Raw genomic sequence first — 23,834 nt, 5'->3', positions numbered from 1 at the left:
TATTATTACAACTCCACCTCGCTAAGCCAGTCCGGAACCTTGGGGTCTTGTTTGACCCTCAACTATCCCTTTCTACCCCACATCTGCGCCATGACCCGTTCTGCCTTCCTTGACCTCCACAATGTCGCCCGGCTCCGCCACTGTCTCACACCGCAGGCCGCCGAAACCCTATTACACGTTTCATTACATCGAGGCTCGACTATGCAAACTCATTGCTTGTCGGCCTCCCCAACCCCTCCCTCCATAGGCCGCAGATCATCCAGAACCCTGCAGCCCATGTCCTCTCCTTCACTAGGCTCCATGACCCTATCACCCCCATCCTTGCCGACTCCACTGACTTCCCATCACACAGAGGATACAGTTCAATAATAATAATAATAATCCTTGCATTTGATATAGCGCTTTTCACGTCGGGAGGACGTCCCAAAGCGCTTCACAGAACACACTGTAAAGTGAATTGACTGTATATTTGTGGGCGAACGCGGCAGCCAATTGCGCACAGCAATGTCCCACAAACAGTCGTAGATTGAAAATGACCAATTTATTATTGTTTTTTTTTGGTTTTGGAGGGATTATTATTAGGCTCTGTGTGGAGTAAGGAAACTTGCCCAAGGTTTCGCCCTCTGCCTGGAATTGAACTCAGGTCTCTCACTTGCAAAGCGAGTGCTCTAACCACTGAGCTACAGGACTCCACAAAGATCCTTGTCCTCACCTTCAAAGCCCTCCATGGTCTTGCTTCCCCCTACCTCTCCGACCTCCTAACTTCCTTCCACCCTGTTCCTCCGCTCAGCGGGCTCCGGCCTGCTTCACATCCCCCACCTCGCTCGCCCCACTATTGGCAGGCGGGCCTTCTGCCACTCTGCCCCCTCCCTCTGGAACTCTATCCCACAGTCCCTCCACCTCGCCCCTCCCTTGCCACCCTCAAGACCCGTCTCAAGACCCTCCTTTTCGACCGTGCTTTCGATCTCGCTGCTTTCCCCCCCACTGGCCTCCACCCTCCCTGACCCCCAGCTTGGGTATGTAACTCTGTCTGTCCAGTGCCTTGGGACGTCCTCCTGACATGAAGGGGGCTCTTTACAAATGTAATTTTGTTGTTGTTGAGATGCAGTAAAAGTTCTCTGGAGATAGTACTTTGTGCCTTTAGAGGCTGCAGCGCTGCATCCTTTGTCTTGTGGTGTTGCCTACTGTCGGTGCTGGCTGCGATTAAATGCAGCAAAAGAGGAGCTGAGGAATGCAATGTATTTTCCTCTCAAACTAAGCAGTAAAAACAGTTCAATAACATCCCGAAATTGAAGGAACTCAACATTTCACTATTTTCAGAGAACAGTAAAGAACCAACACAATGGAGAATGGGATTGCAATCAACACCTTACATTTGTATAGCCCCCTTCACCGGGGCAGTGTCTCGGAGCACTTGAATCAAGATCAATCCAAATATACACCCATTTGGAAAATTTGCAGCTCTGTTTGTAGTGCAGTTAATTGTAGATTTTTAGCCATGTACAATTTAATTGCGAACACGTCAGAGAGGTGTTTGTCCAGTTTTTTTTTAACTCAATTGCAAGTAGTTGTTTGTGCGTGAGACTTGATTCATTGTGAGTAAATTTCCTTTCAGAATACCCTGAGGCGGGTGATGGTGGGAGATCATCGGGTTGTACAGGAATGAAAGCTACCACAAGGCCGGAGATGGGACAGTCCGCAGAAACAAATTCGAAAAGTAGATCACGCGGTTCAGATTTAGGTGAGCGCACATCATTAATTGAAATAGGCAGTGGCACTGCAATACTTTCTATGCTTTGTGTAGCGCTCCGGGACGATAGCTCACGTGAAGGGCGCTTTATAAATAGAAAGTTGTCATTGTGTTTAATCCTCTGAGAGAAGGCCTAAAGGGTATTTATTGAGAAACGTCAGCGAAGCGCTGAAGTCTGTGGTGTTTCCCCACCCTGAGCTGATATGTGTTAATAACTTAATTCTGTCCCACAACAAAATTATTGATTGTACAAAGATTTTATTAAACATTCTCAGCTAAGCTACCATTCTGTACTCAGGGCTGCCACCAGCATTACTCTATAGCTGACCATTGGGAGACGCAAAACTAACTGTGCCTTTGGAGAAACAAGACATCCATACCATATGTTTCCAACTTTCCCCTTGGTGGTGATGGTTGGGGTGCGAGGATCATCTGTTTTTTGCCTCCTGGACAGCCCAGCTGAGATGCAGCTGTCATGTGAATTACCATTCCCTGGTATGGTATGGTTTGAACATACTGTGACATCTTGCCACTACACAGTATTGTTAATCAAACTATTTTATACCTTCCTTGTCCATTAACACACTCCATGCAAATTTAGTTCACTTTTTCAAATTGACTGGAACATGAAGATGGTTTGGTTGGGTGGGTGATGAAATGTCACATTAGTGAAGTAGAAGATGTGTTTTTAAAGGAATTGTGTTGTTTATTTGAACAGTGTAGGAGTTTTAATCTGCCTCTAATTCACAGTTATTGTGTTGCATGGTACTTGATGCGGCGTTAGAAAAGGCAAATCAGTTCCATGACCAGCATTAACATCTTTCGCGTTATTAGAGTTGATGCTAATAATTTTTAACCAGTTTACTTTTGTACAATTCTGTTGATGAGGTACCCTCTCAAAGAAAGTACCCGATTGTTTTTCTATAATCTGGAGAGTCCCTTTAAGACAATCTGCACACAAAATACCTAGTGAGAAATTCTTGTGAATAAAGGATCGTTGGTGTTCGATGTCTATTCTGCTTGGCTACTTTGATGAGAGATCTCAGCGGTGGGGGGAGAGAGGAGACATTGAGTATTTCCACTACCCTGTGTGAATATTTGCACTACCCAATCCCAATCACGGGCAAAGAATTCTGGCTGTGTATGCCAAAACATCCAGCTCTTTCTTTGAGTTGTTCATTTCCTGTACTGTCTAAAGGTTTCCTTTGCCATTAAGGACTTGAGGAACTCTGGGGTGAATGGTACTCATTCAGTAACAAGTCACCAGACTAGTAAGGAGTAAGAAACCTGTAAACATGGCATTTTCATGTTGTAAGTATTTTTTGGTTCTGTTTGGGAAAATACTGTAAAGGAAAATGTTTCTGGAATTTTCTTTTCCATTAATAGAATTCGAGAAATTTCTCTTGCCTCTTAAGTCTTGCAATCAGTAGGCACTCCATTGGGTTTTACCACATTAAGCAAAAGTTTTCAAAGTTGCTGCGCCGATGCAATATGCAGTGTTACTGGTTGAGTCGTGGCCAAGTAACAGATTCAGACTGTAGGGTCAGATGTTTAGAGCTTGGTCCCAGCTAGGACAGAGTGGAGAACTGCAAGCAATTGTATATCTAAAGGGTGACCAAGAAGTCGTGATTCCATTGCAATATCTAATAAGTCGTAAAGAAATGTTTTTTTTAGATAATAGTTTGAAAAATAAGACTTTTTGATCACCCCGTACTATCAATGTGCTCATTTACCACTGTAATGTGAACTTCATTCCTGGATCATTTTAAAACTTCCTCCAAACTAATTTTGCTGTAAGCCTGGCTTGTGGTGGCTCTGCAATGAAATATTGTTGTGCAAGAACCGACATGCATGAAAACACCAAGCCAGAAAGGAACTAGCCTTTCGCAAATTAACGGATATGGTGGGAAGAGTGATTGCTCATTTTCTGTTTCTCGTCTTACTGTCACAATCACAACCTAAATCTGACAATAAATAGTATCATCAATGTGATTTTTGAGAATTGCACCTGAATTTTCAATGCTACGACATATTCGTATGAATTCAGGAAATCAAAAGTTCAAAAAGACTTTATTTACTTCCACGGGGCAAAACAAGGCACACGTCAGATTCATGTGAGACTCTCAAGACCCTCCTCTTAGACCGTGCCTTTGCAATGAGGCGCTATATCAAATGCAAGGACTGTTATTAGCCAGAAAACGACTCAAGTGAGAAGGAAAGGTCAAGAGCCCTGATACGGGTGATTTTTCATGTGCGAGTCTATTCATTGAGTTCAAAGTATTCGAGTGTGGGGGAGCATCACAGCTGAGCTCAATCCTACATACATTCATTGAATTTATTGCCACTTTTTCCCCTCTCCCAACATAGGAATTGTGAAACCGTTTGAAGAAACTTTACTGGTAGCCCGGTCACGATCCAGGAAACTGCACAGTTCAGAAACTGTAGTTTGTTTTGACTCAGTACAAACAACTGCATGTTTTTGAAAATTAAAAAAGATTGTCAAAATGATCACATTTGCACACAATTGAGTCAAAGTGGCAACATTTTTGAAATTGTTGCTTGTTCAATGAGCTTAACACAAACCAGCCGACTCTCGTCGGGTCCCATTAATAATAATAATAATAATAATCCTTGCATTTGATATAGCGCTTTTCACGTCGGGAGGACGTCCCAAAGCGCTTCACAGAACACACTGTAAAGTGAATTGACTGTATATTTGTGGGCGAACGCGGCAGCCAATTGCGCACAGCAATGTCCCACAAACAGTCGTTGATTGAAAATGACCAATTTATTATTGTTTTTGGTTTTGGAGGGATTATTATTAGGCTCTGTGTGGAGTAAGGAAACTTGCCCAAGGTTTCGCCCTCTGCCTGGAATTGAACTCAGGTCTCTCACTTGCAAAGCGAGTGCTCTAACCACTGAGCTACAGGACTCCACATTAAAGAATTAGTTGGACGGACGTATGTCCTATTTGGAAACAATTTATTTTCACTATGTCACTGAACATTACTCATGTTATGAGTTTACGTACAAGCAAGTAGTCTATTATAAAAGCTTCATGGAGAATGCCAGCTGACAAATGGTTGTTTGTCCCTGATTTGCAGGCTTCAATAATCGCTACACAAAGCCCAAAGGACCAAGAGATCCCCCTTCTGAGTGGACATGATGGAGCAGATGTTCAGGTGGACCATAGTACCCGCGTATCGTCCAAGTGCCACTAAAGGACTGAATAGATACAAAAAATATTCGCACTCACTAAACACAATCTTTCTTTACTAACCAAGCAAGAGCAATTTAGACGTCTCTTCAGTTGCAGAATGGTACATGTTTCACAACTATTGTAACTTGCTAAATAAAGAACCTTCCGAGGGTGTGGATTTCGGTGCTAAATCTCTCTCTGCTGGGACCATTTTTACCTGCCTTACTTCACACTTCAGAAAAGTATTAAGACGTAAAGAAAGTCTGCAGAAAGTATTACAGGCCTTAATTTTTTGTGGAATTTGTTACACTGCTTGTAGGATTGTATATTAATACAGTAAAATAAGTATAAATAGGGAGTCTGTGGACAGTTATTCTTTGCTAACTTGCAGAAACTATGACTATGTGCATTACTCTTTTATAAATGTACAGGGCAGGTAGGTATATAATTGACAATGTTGCAGGCATTAAATATTCTTAACAGAAGATGTAAGAAATCTGTGCATGATCTAAAACTTTTTTGTGTACCATTTTTGTAAATTATTTGCCCTGAAGTTATAGAAAATAATTCTTTCAGGTGTTCTTAACTGCTGGAAATGAGCAGCCAGCTTGCAGTTTAACAGGGGTTGAGATTGTAATAATACATTTGTAAATTGTAAGCAAAAGGATATTTTTATATTATATGCTGTGTTAATAACCAATCCCGCTTTGATTTGTTGTTCATTCGGCCTTGAATTTAGTAAGTGCCTTCGAACAGTATGCAGTTCTGTTAACATCACACATGCATTTTGTTTGTGCATGTGCACGTTTGGGGCAAGAAGACTATCAGCCACAAAAAGACCTGTATTTTACGTTGTATTGACCTGTCAGTAAAGATCTTTAAGCAAACTAGTTTGTTGTGTTGCTTCTAAGGATTCAAACGCATAATGGCTTCTTGCTTTGTTGAGTCACCTATCAAACTGTTCAAATGTTATGTTTAGATAAGTTTTAATTTCTTAATCACGCCATTATGTAAGTGTGAATGAGCAGCATTCTTGCTTTTTTTAAAAAAAAGGGCTACAAATAATTTTCTACTTGTCTCACAATGCCTCTAGAAGTCATTATATTTTCCACAAAATGTTATTACAGTTATAGGAATTAGAGGTCAAATCTCAGATAAGCTGTCTGCCAACATGGAATATTAGCACTTCATGAACTATTTGGTTATTTGTTATCTCTTTAAATTTATATTTGTTATTTAATCTTCACAATGGAAAGATGAGTTTAAAGTAACATTAAGTGATCTACAATTCATTGGATGGGAACAAGCTGAATGATCAATATATCATTAAACTGTAGTGGTGAAACAGGAGGGTGTATTTGTATTTGTTTTACCATATGCTATAATAATAATGTGTCACAGGTGGCAATTTAAAATGGGATTCGCCACTAAACTTTCAAAAATATACTAATAGTTAATTAAATTAATTGTTTTAGTCTACTTCTGTTTTGAAAACTTTTGTTACAAACAGATGCTGAGCTGAGTTACCACTACATATCCCAACAATGTGAGGGAATTGAATTGACATAAGCTATTGGATACGTTTGGACCCAAACGGTCAGCTTCAGGACGCCTTTCAATCAGAACCAAGTTATCTACAATAGTTTTTTTTTAATTAAAATGTTGATCAGAATTCTTTGTTTTTTTTCATTTTTGAGACATCGTCTCAAGGTGCCAGTTGATCGTGCAAGTTTTCAGCTAACCTTTGAATAAAACATAATAGCTATTCCAACAGTCAAAACTTGTTTTAACCATTTTATCCATTATCTTGGTTTTATTATCTTCCTATTTTACCTACCTCCAATCTGTTAAAATTTTATCTAACTTCCAGTCGTGGTAGAAACTTTCTTAACTATTTTAAATGACAAACTAGCCTGACCACGTGTCAGGCAATGGAAGTTTAAAAGACAATTCTGTCATAGAAGTAGCCCAATTAATTGTCAGCCTGGAGCGAGGTCAAAAACATGAATTAATTGTTGGAGGCACACTGAATGTTTAAAAGATTGTAGATGGTGTTATACTCTGAGGTTTTAGGATTTACTTTTGAAGATATAAATTCTCAGCCAAAACACATTTTAATGAGTTTGTCTTGAGTAGGATAAATGTAGGGATAATTGAATTGCAATACCTTAGATTAAATGACATCCGTTTTCAAAACCGCAATTAAGCTTTTAAACCCTGTTGCAGCTAGTTGTATAGCAAGCTTATTTTTCAGTATTAATTTTCACCACAAAATTCAGGTTTGCGAATAATGTTTTCTTGAGATTGTACATCATAACTAAGATTGTAGTTAAGTAATGTAATGGATTGCCCAGTGAGTAGTGTGAAAGGTTTGTTTTAAAATGAAGCTGGCAATCTAGTTTTGGGGATGGTAGATATTAATAAACAAGCTAATGGTTTATTTTTAAAAAAAGTGAAATTCCTACTGGAGCCTTATAACTAGAACAAGTCAACGTTCGGTCGCGATCTTATTTCAGAGTACATACAATAGCTGAATGAATACATTCACATTTACAGCATCACTTTAACAAGGAATCATCAAAGCCAATACTGTTAACAATAATCAATCTTGCATCTCTGTTTTTCCAGAACTTCAGATACAGGCTTTTGTTATTGCCTTCCTTCCTATGGACAACTATACAATTATTTTCCAACACACTTTAACACAGTTGTAATGCATGTTTTTGAAAAATCTATTTTGCATCTTAGCAGTAGTTTTCACTTCGTCATTTGTAAAAATTATAAAATTTGATGGATTACATGCAGTTATCAGGATAGCCCTGCATAACTTTATACCATTGCTTTATTTTGATAGAATATTTGTTTTAAAAGCTGAAACTGAAAATGGGTTATTTAAAGTGTATCAATTATAAAAGTACAGTAAAATCTAATTGCTGAACTGAATTCACGAATTCTGACAACCCTGAAACTGGGATGTGATGACTAGAAGGTTTATGAAATCCAGAAAGAAACCCTTTCAGAACTACTGTACCATGCCAATATTTCTTTCAGTATCTGCATTTTATCTGTAGAATGAAATCTTTGACTTGATGATTGCATTTCACAACAGTTTCCATTGAAAGCACTATAGATGCACACTAACATTTGTAGATCCACAATCTGTTTTAGTTTCCTGATGTGAAATTGTTATTATGCAGCAGTAAACTAAATGTACTGTGAATGTATAAAATAAAAACTGACCCTGTTCATTCACTATTTTCACGTGTGGAATCTTCACCCATACACAAAGTGCTTAATACCTTTTTTCCGGTTAATCAAAACGAATGTACAGTAAAATATAGATAATCAGTTAATTTTCATTTGATTGTCTTTTGGCACTTATTCCCTTTCTTGCAAATTGGTACACGTTAATGAAAATTATTTGTAGAACTTGCTCTTGTGAAATGACCATTTAAAAAAAAATGCTATGCACTGTTGGTATACACTAAACACCCAGCTCCCTGGGACGCCTTCCCGACTGTACAAATGTAATTTGTTGTTGTATCTGGATTTTAAAAAAATATCTAGTTGTCAATTACTGTTCCCACACTCTGTTATTGATCACTCCCAGGAGTTGTCACTCTCGGATTCCTATTGCTAGAGTTGACCATGTTGTGTGGACAGCTAATCGTAACCTGTGAAGAGACAGCGATTTTCACTGTAACACCGTTGTCTGCTTGGAGAGCCTGACAAATGTCAATTAAATTTAAGATTAATTGCCATATTTACCTACAAATACAGTCCAATAAAATCCTCCAACATACCTGGAGAGGTCTTGATGATGTGAAATCAAATGCAAGGATTATTATACATTAGAGCATCTTTCATGTCAAGAGGTCACCTCAAAGTGCTTTCCAGGATATATTGTCAGCCTCGACTTGTGAGGTCAAAGTCCAAACGTGACACTTGGCCTGCTCCACCACCTCGCCCTGTCCTCTCCATCATCGGAGGTCGGGTCTTTAACATTTCTGCACCCACCCCTTGGAACTCCATCCCGGAGCCCCTTTGCAGGCAAAGGTAGCTGCTACGTTGCACACCGCAATGTCCAACAAACAACCATGAGGTGAATTGTCAGCCAGGACACCAGGAGAAACTCGTGCTGTGGGCTACTTAACGTCCACCTGAACGACAGCACCTCCAGGAACTGCATTGGAGTGTCAGCCTAGACTTCAAGGGCACAAATGTGGAGCTTGAACCCACAGCCTTAGGATGTAAGAACATAAGAATTTGCTAAGCAAAAGAAGGCCAAGGTCCATCCAGTTTGTCTTCCACCATCCTGTCAGTTACATACACATGTCGTGTCCCAAACTCCAGCTTGGCTCCGGTCTGCTCCACATCCCCCGCCCTAACCGCCCTACCATCGATGGCTGGGCTCTCAGCCGCTAGGCTCTGGAAACTCTATCCCCCAGTGCCTTCGCCGCTTCTTCCCTTTCCTCCTTCAAGGCCGGTCTCAAGACCTTTCTCTTCGACCATGCCTTCAGCTCCCCTCTCGACTCTCTACCCCCTCCTCGCTCCCTCCCCTCACCCTGACCGTTTCCCCCCTGCTCGGGACCCGACCCAACTGTCCAGCGCCTTGGGACGTCCTCCCGACGTGAAAGGTGCTGTATAAATGCAATCTTCTTGTCTTGTTGACCAAAACGTTGTGATACCATTTATTTTAATAGTAAAAAAAAATCCAGAGTACAGACTTTGCTGTTCTTATTAAATAAACTACTGTAAAACTCTTCCGCCCGCATACTAACCCGGACCAAACTCTGTACCCACATCTCACCAGATCTGGCCCCGGGTCCACTGGCTCCCCATTACCGAACGGTTCGACTTCAAGATCCTCACACTCATGTTCAAATCCCTTCACTCTCTGGCACCGCCCTATTTCTCCGACCTCCTCACTCCCCAATCCACCAGCCGGCACTTTCACTCAACTGGCACAGGCCTCCTGCTCGCCCTCGCACCCTCCATCCCGCCATTGGAGATCATACTTTCGGCCACTACATCCCCCCAAAAAAACTCTGGAACATTCTCCCTCAATCCCTCTGCCTTGCTCCTCTCGCTCCTTTCAAATCCCACCTGAAAACTTTTCTCTTCAACTGTGCTTACCGCCCACTCCCCCCCCCCCCCCCCCCCGGCTCGGAGTCAGGCTCTGCCACTGTTAGGCGCTCTGAGACGCTAACCTGCGTGGAGGACGCTATATAAGTGCAAGTAGTTGTTCTTACTCAAGAGGCCACTGTGCTACCAACAGCCAAGCTGACGGCGAGATCAAATATAAAGATTATTAGCGTTCGATAACAAACCAATTGAATGTCCTGTCGCTCAGTGGTTAGAGCGCTCGCTTCGCTGCGTGAGAGACGTGGGTTCGATTCCTCGGTCGGGACGAAACGTTGGGCAAGTTCCCTTACGCCACGCACACGCCTCTGCTTACCCTCGCAGTCGGCAGGAACCCGGTCGTTCGGGTCACTTTTCCGGTGGTAATAATTCCTGTTGAAAACAAAAACGGTCATGAAGTGGTCGCTCCATCCACCTGTGGGGCTGTTTGCGGGGGACGCTGGGGGCCGGGGCGCAACCGCCCGCAAAATACAACAACAGCTTGGATTTATATAGCGCCCTCCGCGCCGGACGGCGTCTCAGAGCGCTTCTCAGTAATGGATCCCGGGGGGAGGGGTGGGGGTGGGGGGAGGGGGGAAAGGTGACCGAAGGCGCGGTCGGTAAGAAGGGTCTTCAGCAGAGACCTGAACGAGGGAGGGAGCGAGTGAGGAAGGCAGTGCCGGAGCCTCGTACCCGGGTCACTTCGCCTTCACCCTGAGAAGCGCTGACGGGACGTCTCGATGGCGATGACGAGGGACCGGGATCGAATGCGAGGAGGAGGAGGAGGAGGACGGTGACGATGGCGATGGGGGATCAGTGTGACGGACATGTCGGACTCCCTCTGACAGCTGAGGGGGCGGAGCTTCTCCTGCCCACGTCACTGGACATGACAAGCGGTGACCACGTGACAGCGGGACCCGCCCCGCCCACTTCGGCCCCCGCCCCCCCCACTTCGGCCCCCCCCACCCCCCCCACCTCGGCCCCGCCCCCCACTTCGGCCCCGCCCCCACTTCGGCCCCTCCCCCGCCCGGCTCGTCAGCTGTTCAATCACTCCGCGGTCCTCAAAGCTATATAATAAATATATATGTATGTCATCTTTCTATCAACACCCCCCCCCGTTACGGTTCCTGACACCTTTTTTTTTAAAAGCAAACACATTTCAATTCAAAAAACAGCCTCTTTTCCAGTCTTTGAAACATTTTATCTCCTCACCGCCCCCCCACCACCTTCTCCACACACACACACACACGCCCTGCGATTTCTGCCGCTCACTTTTGACCTGACAGGACCTAAATCAGCTCCACTCGACGTCGCACCGACCGCCCGTCCGCCTCCCTCATTCGCCCGATCGTCCTGTCACTTGAACGCGAGGGCGGAAGTCCCGCCTTCCGCCAAGCGATTCGGCCGTGCCCAACGTGACGGCGGAAGTCCCGCCCGCCTCCTCTCCCGCCACAGTCCGGCTGGCTCCAGCCACGTGACCTTCCTCGTGCGTGCGTGCGTGCGAGCGCGAACGAACGAACGAACGCAGGCACGTTCGGAGGTTGCTATTGACGTAAGCGCGGATCAATCGGGGGACGCGCGACGTGCCGGCGCCCTGACGTCAGGGACAGGTCGCCTCCAGCCGCACACAAACAAGCGTTAACATCGCGAGCGAGCGAGCGGGAGAGAGAGAGAGAGAGCGCGCGCGCGCGAGCGAGTTTTTTTTAATCCCTCCGCCTCGGGTTTAAGATGGCGCAGTTGAGTTATGTGCGTGTCGTGGTGGAGAAAAGCGAGAGCGAGGAGCGGCGGCCGGCGGAGCTCGCGACAGCCCCGGTCCCGGCCCCTGTCCCCGGGGGCGGCGACTTCATGAAAGTGAACCCGGCTTTGCGGCCTGTCGCCTCGGCCAAGAAGAGGAGAATGATGCCGCCGCCGCCGACGACGACGCCGCCGCCGCCGTCTGAGGCTTACGGTAAAGCCAGAGTGGAAGTGCGTGGCGCGGGGACGGGGGCGGCGGCGGCGGCGGCGGGGACAGGCACAGGGGGGGCGGCGGCGGGTGGGTTCCTGCCGCCGGGGGAGAAGGGCAGCGACGGCAGAGGCAGAGAGAGGCACGAGAAGGGCAGCGGCGGCGGCAACAACAACGCGGCCAAACGCTGTGCGGAGACGGGAGACGGCTCCAGGGGGGCGAAGGAGGTAAAGGCCACAGCGGCTCCTCGGCCCCTTCTTCTCCCTCCACCACCTCCACCCCCTCCTCCTCCTCCTCCTCCTGTCTACAGCAGCGCCGGTTACCTCCACTCCTTCAAAGCCCACAAGCTTCCCAGGGAAAAGTACAACAACAACAGGGACAAGGAGAAGGAGAGGAAGCACAGGGTCAAGAAAGAGAACGGCGACCTCAAGTTACTCCAGAAAGGTAAAGTCTCCCCTTTTTCCCTTCTCTCCCTCCTTCCCTCCTTCCTTCCTTCCTTCCTTCCTTCAGGTCGTGAACTGGAGGTGGGGGGTGAGGGGTGTGGGGGGAGGATTTCTTTCTCTCTCTCTCTCTCTCTCTTGATCTTTCCTTCCCTTCTTTCCTTGGCTTCACTCACTCTCTCTCTCTCTCTCTCTCTCCTGTAATGTTGACTGCAAACTCAATGGAGTTACTGTAGTGTTGTGTGTGTGTGTGTGTAGTGTGTGTTATGCGCAGTTCCCAAATGATTTTTTTTGGCGCCAGTCGGTGGAGCAGAGCTGGACATGGATATATATATATATATATATATTTTATATACACACACACACACACAGCACCTCCTGAAATCAGGAAATGTCACGAGAAATCTCCTCGAGCACCTGCTTTTTTTTAGAGAGGGCCATCTCCAGGGACTTGCTTTACCTCCCCCCCCCCCTTGAAGTGGAGGCCACATGTTTTTTTTTTGGGGTGTGGGGGGGGGGGGGGAATAGATAAAATAGTCTACGTGCAAATAGATGAGGGACTTTGATCGACTTCAGCGGACAATTCCTAACCTTAAACCGTTTGAATTTCAGTCAACGTTGACATGAGATTTTAGGACGACTTACGGTCGGTGCTGTAGGTAGTAAGTAACGTGGTGTTGACCTACCGCACCGCGCCGCAGCGCTTTCCGAAGGCCTTTTTCTTTCCAGGGGGTAATTCGTCCTAAAATCTCATGTCAGCGTTTGACTTGAGATTCAAATGGTTTAAGGTTAGGAATTGTCCACTGAAGTTGATCAAAGTTCCTTATCTGTTTGTACGTAGACTATTTTATCTATTTTCCCCCCACCCCCCAAAAAAAACATGTGTAGACCACCACAAGTGAACTTCGAGGGACCTCTGACTTAAATTTGAAAACATGAAGTCGATCAATGTTTTACCTTATTGCCTGGTGAGGAAATATTTTAGCTCATAACCTACGGACATTTTTGAACCTACTTTTATGTTCAAAAAATTCTCTACCCCAGTTGTTACTGTGCGGTTTTCACTTGTCGTTTACTTGTTGTGGTAGTTTATTTCTAACATGGCAGACCTGCGATTTGTTTTGGGGGAATCTCGATGCGATGAGACTATTCTGACACTAACGTTCAGTCCGTTCTAGGGATATTGATGTCAGAGGTGTAAAGGACTTTTTTTTTTGGTTTGTGGGGGAATAACTGCCAAAGGTCTTCATCCTCCAGATTCCATGGATGGATTCTGCAGTGTTTTGACTGTTCAGAAGTACTTGAGAACTTGCTTATGTTGTGGCGAGTGAAGCTTTTCACTGGTCAGCTGGGTTGAACTTGTTCTAACGGGGTTGTTTTGGAAACCGGGCTAGATAATGCATCATTTCCACAGTTTGTCTTGCAGTTTCCCTCTAGACTTTTTTTTAGATTATTGTTACCCTACACAAGTCCAATGGAATGGTTGAATTTCATCGTGAAAGCATCTCAGGTGAAACTAGAAATTAGAAAAAAGTATTTTTCACGTTGAACGAATTGATATGTGAAATTCCCCCAAAAAGCAGTTATTACATTGTTCAACTTTTCTACAACAACAAAATTACATTAAAGGTAAAATACAATACAAATTTGCATCAGGAGGACGTCCCATAGCACTTAAAGATGCCTATTGTTTGAGGCCACGTTTGATGGTTGTAAGGAGGTATTGAATACTCTTACGACCACATTGCTTCTTGTACTTCCACGACATGAGAAAATTCTATTGAAAGTAATTGATATAATAAATCATATAATAAAAAGCAACATTTTCTGGTACCTTTGGGGGTCATGAAGCAATTTTGTGGAACTTGCCCCCTAAAGTTTGGTAGTCTTTCATAGGGCGTGTTGTACATGGTCTGCAGAAGGAGTTTGGTGTCTCAAATGATTTTTCGTTCCATGATTTCCTATGTGCATTGGAATTTGTCCACAGGGAGGGAAGTCACTGGAAATGTATGTCCACCTACTGTTAGCTGTTGCATCAAACAAGGTTGCTTGTTCAACTGACCTTTTGTTTGGAGAGCAGCAGAAACTTGTAAAACAAAATACAGGAAGGTGGGTCAGATTTGTTACACGACTGTTAGTGACCAGACAATATATAAAAAGCTGTATTGCAGCTGAAAGAAAATAACATTTGGCTGATGGAGAAATGAAGAGCCACATTGTGAAGTCTACTACCAAAGCTGAAAAGAGGAGCAGAAAAACTAGGATATTTGAAGATTCTTACTGTACTAATTATCTGACATTGGCTTTGTGGGGACACAATTTCTTTTCTCTAACTATTTACAGCACCATTGTTCAAACCTATCTTTGTCATAAATACTTATACTTTTAACCAGTGAAAAAACATTTGCCTGACTTCTCATTAGCCAGTGATCCTATATCAGGTTTTTAACCATACTAGCCAAACAAAAATATCCTTTTGCCACGTGTTGGTAAGTAGTTAATGGTCCTTGGCAGATTTAATCGGCTGATTAAGTTATCCCATTTAAAGCATATTAAGAACTGTCAACCTGGCTGAGTTGGTAGCACTATTGTCTGATCCTGAAGGTTGTGCATTCAAGCCCCACCCAGCACTTTGAGCTTCTAGTGTAAACTGACACACTTGGACGAGTTGTTAAAATGAGGTTCCATCTGTTCAGGTAAATGGAGAAGTTCCCCTGGCACTTGTCAAAAAGAAAAGCTAGGGTCCTGGCCAATAATCCCCCAGATAAAATTGGTTATATTGTAAGAATGTGTGGGACATTGCTATATGCAATTTGGCTCCTGTGTTTGTCTACAAAATACTGTCACGACACTCAAGGCACTAAAACCTGAGAAGTGCTTTGAGATGCTTTCCTAACCTGCAAGGCACTAATTCAAATGCCAGGATTCTTCTTATTTATTACTGGCTTTCCAAATGTGACCGCACAGTTGCTAAATCACATACACCTATGCATTCTCCATTTATGTCCTATAATAGTGGGTAATTCAAGTTAGCTGATGATTAGGTTAAAATGCACCTACTTGATAAAGCATTGTATCAAAACAATTCAAATATAAATCTTTGAGTTTAAAATAAGAACAACAACAAATTACATTTGTATAGCGCCCTTCACGTCAGAAAGACGTCCCAGTGCAATGGGGCAGTTTTTTTTTAATGATCCCAAACGAAGAGAATGAGAAAATGTGTTGCACAATCTTGAAAATACAGACCAGGCCTTGCTACTGTACTTTGCTACATCCACAAAGCTGATTTCAGTGTTGTAAGCACATTAGTGTTTTCTGTTAAAATTTAAGAAAAATATTTCAAGTACTTTATGATAAATCTAGCAATGTGTCCATATTAACTGATGAAATCCATTTATTTGACTTTTGGAAAGAAGATCTCTTACAAAATTTGAGTATTCAGATATTCTACAGAATTTTGAAAGGCCTAAACTGAAAGATTCATCATCGTAGTTATTCAAGCAGTTTATTATTTATTTTGAAGCAGAATATGCAACAAACAGAAGAAATGGAGTTATATTTCTACATACCCCATTAAAACATGTGATTGAATGTGTGCTCCTCAAGGTGTTTGATGATAATAATAATCCTTGCATTTGTATAGCACCTTATCACGTCTGAAGGATGTCTCAAAGTGCTTCACAGGAAATGGAGTGACTGTATTGTAAGCAAATGTGACCGCACAGTTGCTAACAGCAGTATTCCACAAACAGCCTTGGAGTGAGTGACAGATTTTATTTGGGGGGGGGGGGGGTCGTTGGCCAGAATATCGGGAGAACTCCCTTCTCTTTTTGCATAGTGCCATGGGATCTTTAACGTCCACCTGAACAGGCAGATGGGACCTCAATTTAACATCTCATCTGAGGGGTGATTCCTCCAACAATGCAACCCCCCCCATAGCGCTGCATTGAAGTGTCATCTTAGACAGTGTGAGTTCAATACAGTAAATCGACTTTACAGTATTATCCTTTGAAGCCCTTCGAGATGTCTCAATGGCGTAATCTGCCACTATATCAAATGTAAGGATTATTTATTAAGTCCTGAAGTGGGATCTGAATCCACAACCTTCTGACTCTGAGAATGAGTGTTACTACTGAGCCAAGCTAACAAGATGATGTAGATGTTGAGTAGAAAGCTTTTATACATTTGGTATCCAGTGTCAGTATCAAGCGCTTCAGGGTCAAGTACAGGACAAGCAAGGAGCAAAGCAAATCTCCCTTGAACTAACAATATTCTATCAAACCGATTGGACATTTTCATCTTCCTCTCCAACGCTGCATGAGACAGCTGCATTTTGCGAAATTATATGTGCGAAAACTGCTGTGGAACTGTGCCAGTTGGTGCTGGTTTAAAACTGCTAAATTGATTTTACGTAGAGTCTTTCTGTCCAGGCATGAGAGGCTTGTCTTGAATAAATTGAAACCACACCACAAAATTCTTAACTAGTTTGTGCTTTTAAGATATCTTCAAATCCAAGACATTGACTTCAAATTTTTAAGTGTTCTAGTGTCTTAAGAATGACTTGTTTGTTCCCTGCATTTCAAAGTTAGGTTTTCCAGGAAGTTAGGACTGCAACTAATCACAAGGATGGTGTATGACAATGGCAATGAGGCATCTTGATGTCATTCCACGTCCGAAAGAAATGTACGCTTCACAGGATTTTACTGTAAAGCGTAGTGACACTATTTTGTAGGCGAACGCGGTAGGACAATTTGTACACAGCAATGTCCCACAAAACAGCAATGAACTGAATGACCAGTTTTATTTGGGGGGTTGTTGTTTGCTGGGACACTGGGAGAAACTCCTTTCTTTTTGAATCATGCCATGGTATCTTTAACATTGTCTGAACAGACTGGCGGGAGCTTGGTTTAATGTCTCATCAAAAGGACAGCGCCTCCAGCAATGCACCCCACCACTGGATTGGAGTGTCAGTCTAGACTATATGAGTTCACATTTCCTGACATGGGGCTTGAACCTGTATTCTTTTGACGATGAGGTGAGAGTGCTCGTGAGCCAGGCCTTAAGAGTTTTGGATCTTCTGGAGTTTGTGAAAAGTTGAGGTTGGAAGGCCAACAAAAAGGGCATTAGAGAAGATGACGGGTGTAGCTGTGCTTTTATTTTACACAGTCCCACCTAATATTTGGACGGCCTGCACGCTTGGAGTAAGAACAGCTGTTTCAGGATGCAGTTTTGGTCGAGTACAGAACTTGCATAAACAATTTTACATTTGGAATATGACTCACCGAAAACTTTACTTGTGTGAATATTATCATTTTCCTCATACATTCAGTGAAATCTATCTTTTCCTGTTATCTATTCTTTCCAGTTTTTACTGATTAATGTAACCATATTTATTATATTTTGGCATATTCGAATGTCAGTGTGGATACAGAGTATAGACTGTGCATTCACAAGCTACAGCTTGTGAATTTACAAGTGGGCCTTTGGCAGGTTTGCCCTCTGATGTACTTTCAGCTCCGAACCCCCATCCTACCAGCTCCTCGCCAGGCTCCACTTGCTCCCTATAAAGAACGGATCGGTTTTAAGATCCTCACGCTCATCTACAAATCCCACTGTTAAATGCTCCCGTGCGTGAAGCGTGCTATATAATTGCAAGTTGTTGCTGTGCTGTGTATTAGGAAATAAAAGTAATTCAGCATTAATTTAATTTTTGCTAAACATTGAAGGCTCATCGGCAGGAATTGGATGTCACTGATGCAGGGTTTCTTTCCACTCGGCTCCTGTTAACCTTGCAAACCAAAGCCTTAATGAGTAGGGTGGTCCTAGCTGGACAAGCAGTTGGAAGCTTCCCAGGCAATGCCCTCACTGCAAGCTTTATGTTTTTAGTTGGTTAATCTTTCAGTCATCTCAGTATTCCAACACACGCTCTGAGGTTTGCAAGCCTTGGCTCCAATCAACCTCCGAAATGCAGATTCCATTCGAGACGGGGGGAAATTTGTAGGTGGCATGTACATATACACTGGGATACATTCTCTTAAGAACGGTAATGGCTTTCTGCATGTGTCAGACATCCAACTGACTAAAAAAAATAGACTGACTTGGTGAAGGTGCGCATCCACATATGGGTTTGGGCTTCGCCATTGAAGCTCATCAGTTTGATGCTTCAAGTGGTATCAAAAGTATCAGGCATTTATTCGCATCTGCCCAGTAGCTAAGCAGAGGCTTGGATCCTGGTTTGTGACTATTGTGCTGATTGCTATTCTTTGCATGTGTATATACAAGAGACACCCGGTTTGCGGTCACATTAATCCAGCCACCTCACAACTGCTGGCACATTTTCACAGTCTCTTTCATTGTCTGCTTCAGTAAACCAGGCACCTCACTATTCAGGACAACGGCCATTGATTGCGGACACTACAGCAACACCCTCCGCTACTAATTGTGCAGTGCGCTAGGCCTCGGGCTTCTTGCACTGTTTCCTTGACGCTGCTACTGTGGGCAGAGTGGGCTCCGGAAAATTGACTTCGCCCGCAGCCTAACCTGAGGTCCTGTGGCCAATTCTTGGTAAATACTATAAACATGGCACCACGGAGGAGTTGTCCTCATCTGAGAGAGTGGACTTAATCAAAAACAGTGAGGGCAAAAGCCATAGACAGTTAGCTGTGATCTATGGTATTGGCAGAACACGAGTTGGATGCATTCTCAAAAGGAAGGCTGAATACATGACAGCTTTTTGTTTACGTGACACATTTTTTAAAATGTGACAATGCCTTTATTTTAGCAAGATTGCAAAGTATGGTTGTTGAATGTTCATCACCATTGCCCATTACCAATGCCCTTAACATTACATCAGTGACCTGAATCACCCGTCCTGTTTCAGTAATCAGGTCATCTCACTAAGTAGGTCCTTGTTGCCCAATCCCTTGAGTGACTGGATTAGTGATGTTCTACTGTATGTGCTTTCATAGTACTTTATGTGTAGGAAGAACTTTTAACTGGACTACCGAGACTGCCACAGAGGGTTGGTTTGCTTCTGACATTCTACTGCCAAGCATGTCATCTAAATTTTCTTAGAGACCTAATAATGGAATTGATGTAAAATTGGTGTGAAGGCACTTTTTTAATCAGTTTTCTGAGGCATTATTAAGTTCAGTCCGCTTGTCTACTTGTGTTCGTTTCTACCACTCCTTCCAAACAATGGAACACTGAAATAATCCAAAATAGGTGCTTAATGCTTACATCATGTAAAAAGGGCTTATGATAAGGGCAGGAGAGAGTGAAACCAGGCACTGGACTGAGCATTTTTTAAGAGAGGCGGTTGCTCAATCCTTGAAAGCAGATACACATGCACGTCTCCTCAGGAGCCTCACCCATCGTACCACATGACCTTGCTCACTGGAGGGTGACCAGCGAGTCTGACCTACTCTGTTTGCGGATGATATTGTGCTGCTGGCAGACACACCAGGAGACCTTCTGCTGATGACAGCACAGCGAGCCTGACTCATCAGCAGGCCGTCACTGGGGCAGGGAGTCATCCCACTCAGCTCCTGTTAACCCTGCAAGCCCTAGTGGGTAGTGTTCCCAGCTGATCAAGCAGCAGGAAAGCGATATCAATGCCAAGTCATGCGGTTTTAGCTGATTAGACTCCAGCAGTACACCAACACACACTCTGGGGTCCCCAGTCCTCGACTGTTGCCAACCTGCGCCTAATACTTTCCGGAATTAGGTAAGCAGGAATGTTTCCCTCCAGGGAGAGAGTGCGCATTCCATACCAGTAATCTATCTCTGGGGATTTCCATGTGCAGGTGGAATGCATGGAATTCTCAGTTTGGTTTGGATAGTCTTAAGCAGCGTAATGGGTTTCCGAATGTGTCAGACACCAGGCTGACCCCCCCCAAAAAAAAAAACTACAGTATTTCAAGAAAAGCGATCATGTCTGGAGCTTCTCATACTGTCGACAGAAGGTGATCTGTTCGAGCTGGGTGATCTTCTGGAGCATTTGGATCTGAGAAGTGTGGAGACACTGCCACCTGGCGCCATGTGTTCGGGGTAGGAGCAGCAGATCGATCGGATGGCTTATTTACGGATCAGTGAGGAGAATCTCCATAATTGAATCCTAACAAACATTAAAGAAATTCAGGTCATTTCAGATTACATTAATGCTTGACCAGAACCTGTACAAATTCAGACCCTATCAAGGCCTCCCATTTATATGGCACAAACCAAAAGTAAGAATACAATAAGCATACTTTTCCCTCTCTCAAATATACACTGGTGATATTATAACAATAATAATTGCATTTGATATATCATTAATCCTGTCTTCTAGACATCTCAAAGTGCTATATATAGTATTCTGGTAGCTCTGCACACTTCTCTACCTTTGCCATATGTAAATTTTAGTCCTTCAGAAGCATTAGCTGCCTTTCCTTCAGCAATTGATTTATGTTTAATCTATTGAAGTGCTAGATGAGAACAAACCTGACTAGCAACATATTCACCTTCATGCTATAAATTCAGCTCTTTAGGGTTTTCATTAAACACTGGAAGCCAGGCTTCAAGTTTCTTCAGGCATTTAATAACGTGTTCAGAATCTTCATCAACTGTAGCTTGGGTATCTCTTGCTGAAAATGAATGCTTTTTAGATGGCTGAAATATTCACTTGTCATACCTGCTGTGCGTGTCCTTACTGTCGCAGCTAGACACATCCTGTAGCTGCGTGCAGATATCATGTATCTGGTGTCGTACTGTTCATTCTTTTCAACTGCTCTTTGGGAATTATTACCGGTGTCTGCTTCTTGCTAGAATTTTAATAGTGCAAATCCAGCATTAGGATAATGCTGCCTGTTTAAAATTCAGATTTGTTTTCTGGCTTTCCCCAAAAATATCTTTTAGAAGTGTAAAATATCCTAAGAGTTCCAACTAAAACAACCACAACAAAATTCCACTTGTATAGCTTCTTTCACATTGGAAACCTGCTTAATAAGCTCTGAGGATGTTCAATTTCAGACCTACATTGGGCTCATTTGGCCATCCAAACAGTCCATTCAATATGTATTCTAGAACTGGTGGCTTTTTTGAGTATGTGGGTGATTGTTTGGTAAATGAACAGGGGAATTTGTCTTGGCTAAATTTATCTTCTGACAGTTCCCTTGTTTGATGGAAAAGATGTTGTTTAAAAATACAGTAACTACGACATTGGGTCATGCTTAAGGTAAATTGCAAATCTTACTAATTGATAATTGAGCTAAGCAGCATTGGAAAGCACTCTGTAGGAAAGGTCCATCTGTGCGCAATTGGCTGCCGTGTTTCGTCCAGAAAATATACAGTCAATTCACTTTACAATATGTACTGTGAAACACTTTGAGACGTCTCGCAGGTGCGATAAGGCGCTATATTAAATTTAAGGATAACATCTATTAATGCACCTAGTCATCTGCCCAATGCTATGGGATTGCGGGTTATACAGTATTAAGGCATGACAATTGGTCTCAATTTAGACAAAGGGAACATCAGTGCTTTAAAATGCATGGCTATTTGAATGAAGCTGTGGCACCCATAGGTGCAATCCTCAGCAGGTTGCCGCCCTTCAGATAGGAGACGACTTCTGCCTGTCCTGTACCGGTTAGACATGAGTGCTCAGATTATAATTTTATAATAGTTGGAGTGAATCAATCATTGGAATTTAATTAGAAATAAAACTGTAGTCATTCAGCAATACTAGTTCCAATTTTTTTTACTGTTGTCTAATCTAAGCATATTTTTTTATTTGTTGTGGATTTTCAAAAACGTGGTTTAGAAGCTGTACGGCTCTCTTTTCCCCCCAATTTTGTCACCCCCTTCTTCCCTCTCCAGAAAAGAAGTGGTGGGTAAAATGAGCAGATGTTTCCCTTCCCCAGTCGAGGGGAAGTGATGCAAATGTATTGTTATTTTTGCAGTTTCTTTTACAAGAGATGCAGTGCAAACTCATTGTAACGACTCGCTGCAAGCTGAGATCTGCAATTTATGGTCTTTCAAAATGTCAGTAACGATATGGAGCGACATTTGATATTACTTTTGATGGGTAGAAGATATAAAGGTGCTGTTGTATTTTTCTCCTTGGCAATCACAAATGTTCTTTTTACGGGCGTTTGTGTTGTCTAGAAACATTGATGTCAGACAAAGAGGCCAAACTTAAGTGATTAAACATGTCAAGTGCTTAACTTCTTGTTCTTTTGCCAGACCTACAGGCAACTTTATATTTTTACTAGTTCTTCTCCAGGCTTGGGTGACTTTTTATCAACCTTAGCTTAAGTAGCACAGTTATCCCCATCTCTAGCACCTAGACATAAATTGAAACTTCATCTAGTTTCTAGTTTTGTATTGTAGTAATAATACTAACATGACATCATCATGATAGGTTTTGGTCATGGCGTAAAATATAATCATTCTTGCATTTGATATAGCATCTTGTTTCATCATCCAGACGTCTCAAAGCGCTTTATAGGGTGTACTGTTAAGTAGATTGACTGTATTTTGTGGGTGAATTATGAAACATTTGAACTGTTCATTGTGATGATAAACTAAGATCTTAATCCTGCTTTCCCCATTAGTACTAATATTAGTAGTTTGATTGGTTGTCCATTAAAATTTCCTGTAAATTGATTTCACGAGTGTTTACCCATAGAATCAATTGAATTCCTTTTTCCTTATAATAGCCATATCAAACTGCAAAATTAAAAATATTAAACTCTTTAATTTTTTTTTAAAAAGTTAAATCCAGTTTAACATTTTTTAACTACACATCTATTTTTTTAAATTCTTTGTTAATAATAATAATTGCATTTGATATAGCGCCTTAACAAGTATTTGAGACAGCTCGAAACTCTTCACAGAATATACTGTGAAGTGAATTCACTGTATATTTTGTGGGAGAAACGTGGCAGCTAATTGCACACAGCAGTGTCCTACAAACAGTTGTGACCAAATTATCATTTTTTTAAAACAAAATGTTGGAAGGGATTATTACCTCCAGAAAGATGATTTTCTATTTGACTAACAACTGGGTCCCTACATTAAATACACTGCCTTTCATGTCGGGAGGACATCTCAAAAGCTTTGCAGGATTTTTTTACTGTAAAGTCTAGGCACTGCATTTTGTAGGTGAATGTGGAAACCAATTTGCTCACAGCAATGTCCAAGAAACAGCCATGAAGTGTCTACCTACAATTAAAATGCAGATTTAAAGATATAAATAAAATGGTACTAATATGCTTGCTGGCATGTTGAGCAGTATTTTGGAGTTGCCTGGTTTACATACTCAAACCAGACAAATATCTAGTTTAATTTGAAATACTCTACATGTTAATGGTGTCTTTGAGAAGTACCTAAACTATGTTT

The 23,834-nt window shown here is 42.7% G+C and overlaps 2 protein-coding genes across 4 annotated transcripts in view; both read left to right on the top strand.

The window, feature by feature from the left end:
* Positions 1-5,836, top strand: part of LOC103176992 (protein tyrosine phosphatase non-receptor type 12) — a 71,043-nt gene extending 65,207 nt beyond the window's left edge. For all 3 annotated transcript variants that reach the window (XM_007890904.2, XM_007890903.2, XM_007890905.2), the window contains exons 17-18: positions 1,616-1,741; positions 4,855-5,836. In XM_007890904.2, the coding sequence (XP_007889095.1) occupies positions 1,616-1,741; positions 4,855-4,916 (188 nt within the window). In that variant the 3' untranslated portion in view covers positions 4,917-5,836. The remainder of the gene's footprint in view (positions 1-1,615; positions 1,742-4,854) is intronic.
* A 5,962-nt stretch (positions 5,837-11,798) lies between these two features.
* LOC103177072 (lysine-specific demethylase RSBN1L) overlaps positions 11,799-23,834 on the top strand; it is a 38,807-nt gene continuing 26,771 nt past the window's right edge. The window contains exon 1 of the mRNA XM_007891030.2: positions 11,799-12,456. Within this exon, the coding sequence (XP_007889221.2) occupies positions 11,799-12,456 (658 nt within the window). The remainder of the gene's footprint in view (positions 12,457-23,834) is intronic.

The sequence above is a fragment of the Callorhinchus milii genome, unplaced genomic scaffold (genome assembly GCF_018977255.1).
Source record: "Callorhinchus milii isolate IMCB2004 unplaced genomic scaffold, IMCB_Cmil_1.0 Scaffold5, whole genome shotgun sequence".
Classification (NCBI taxonomy): Eukaryota; Metazoa; Chordata; class Chondrichthyes; order Chimaeriformes; family Callorhinchidae; genus Callorhinchus; species Callorhinchus milii.
The sequence above is the reverse complement of the archived record's forward strand: the minus strand, read 5'-3'. Positions and strand labels throughout refer to the sequence as shown.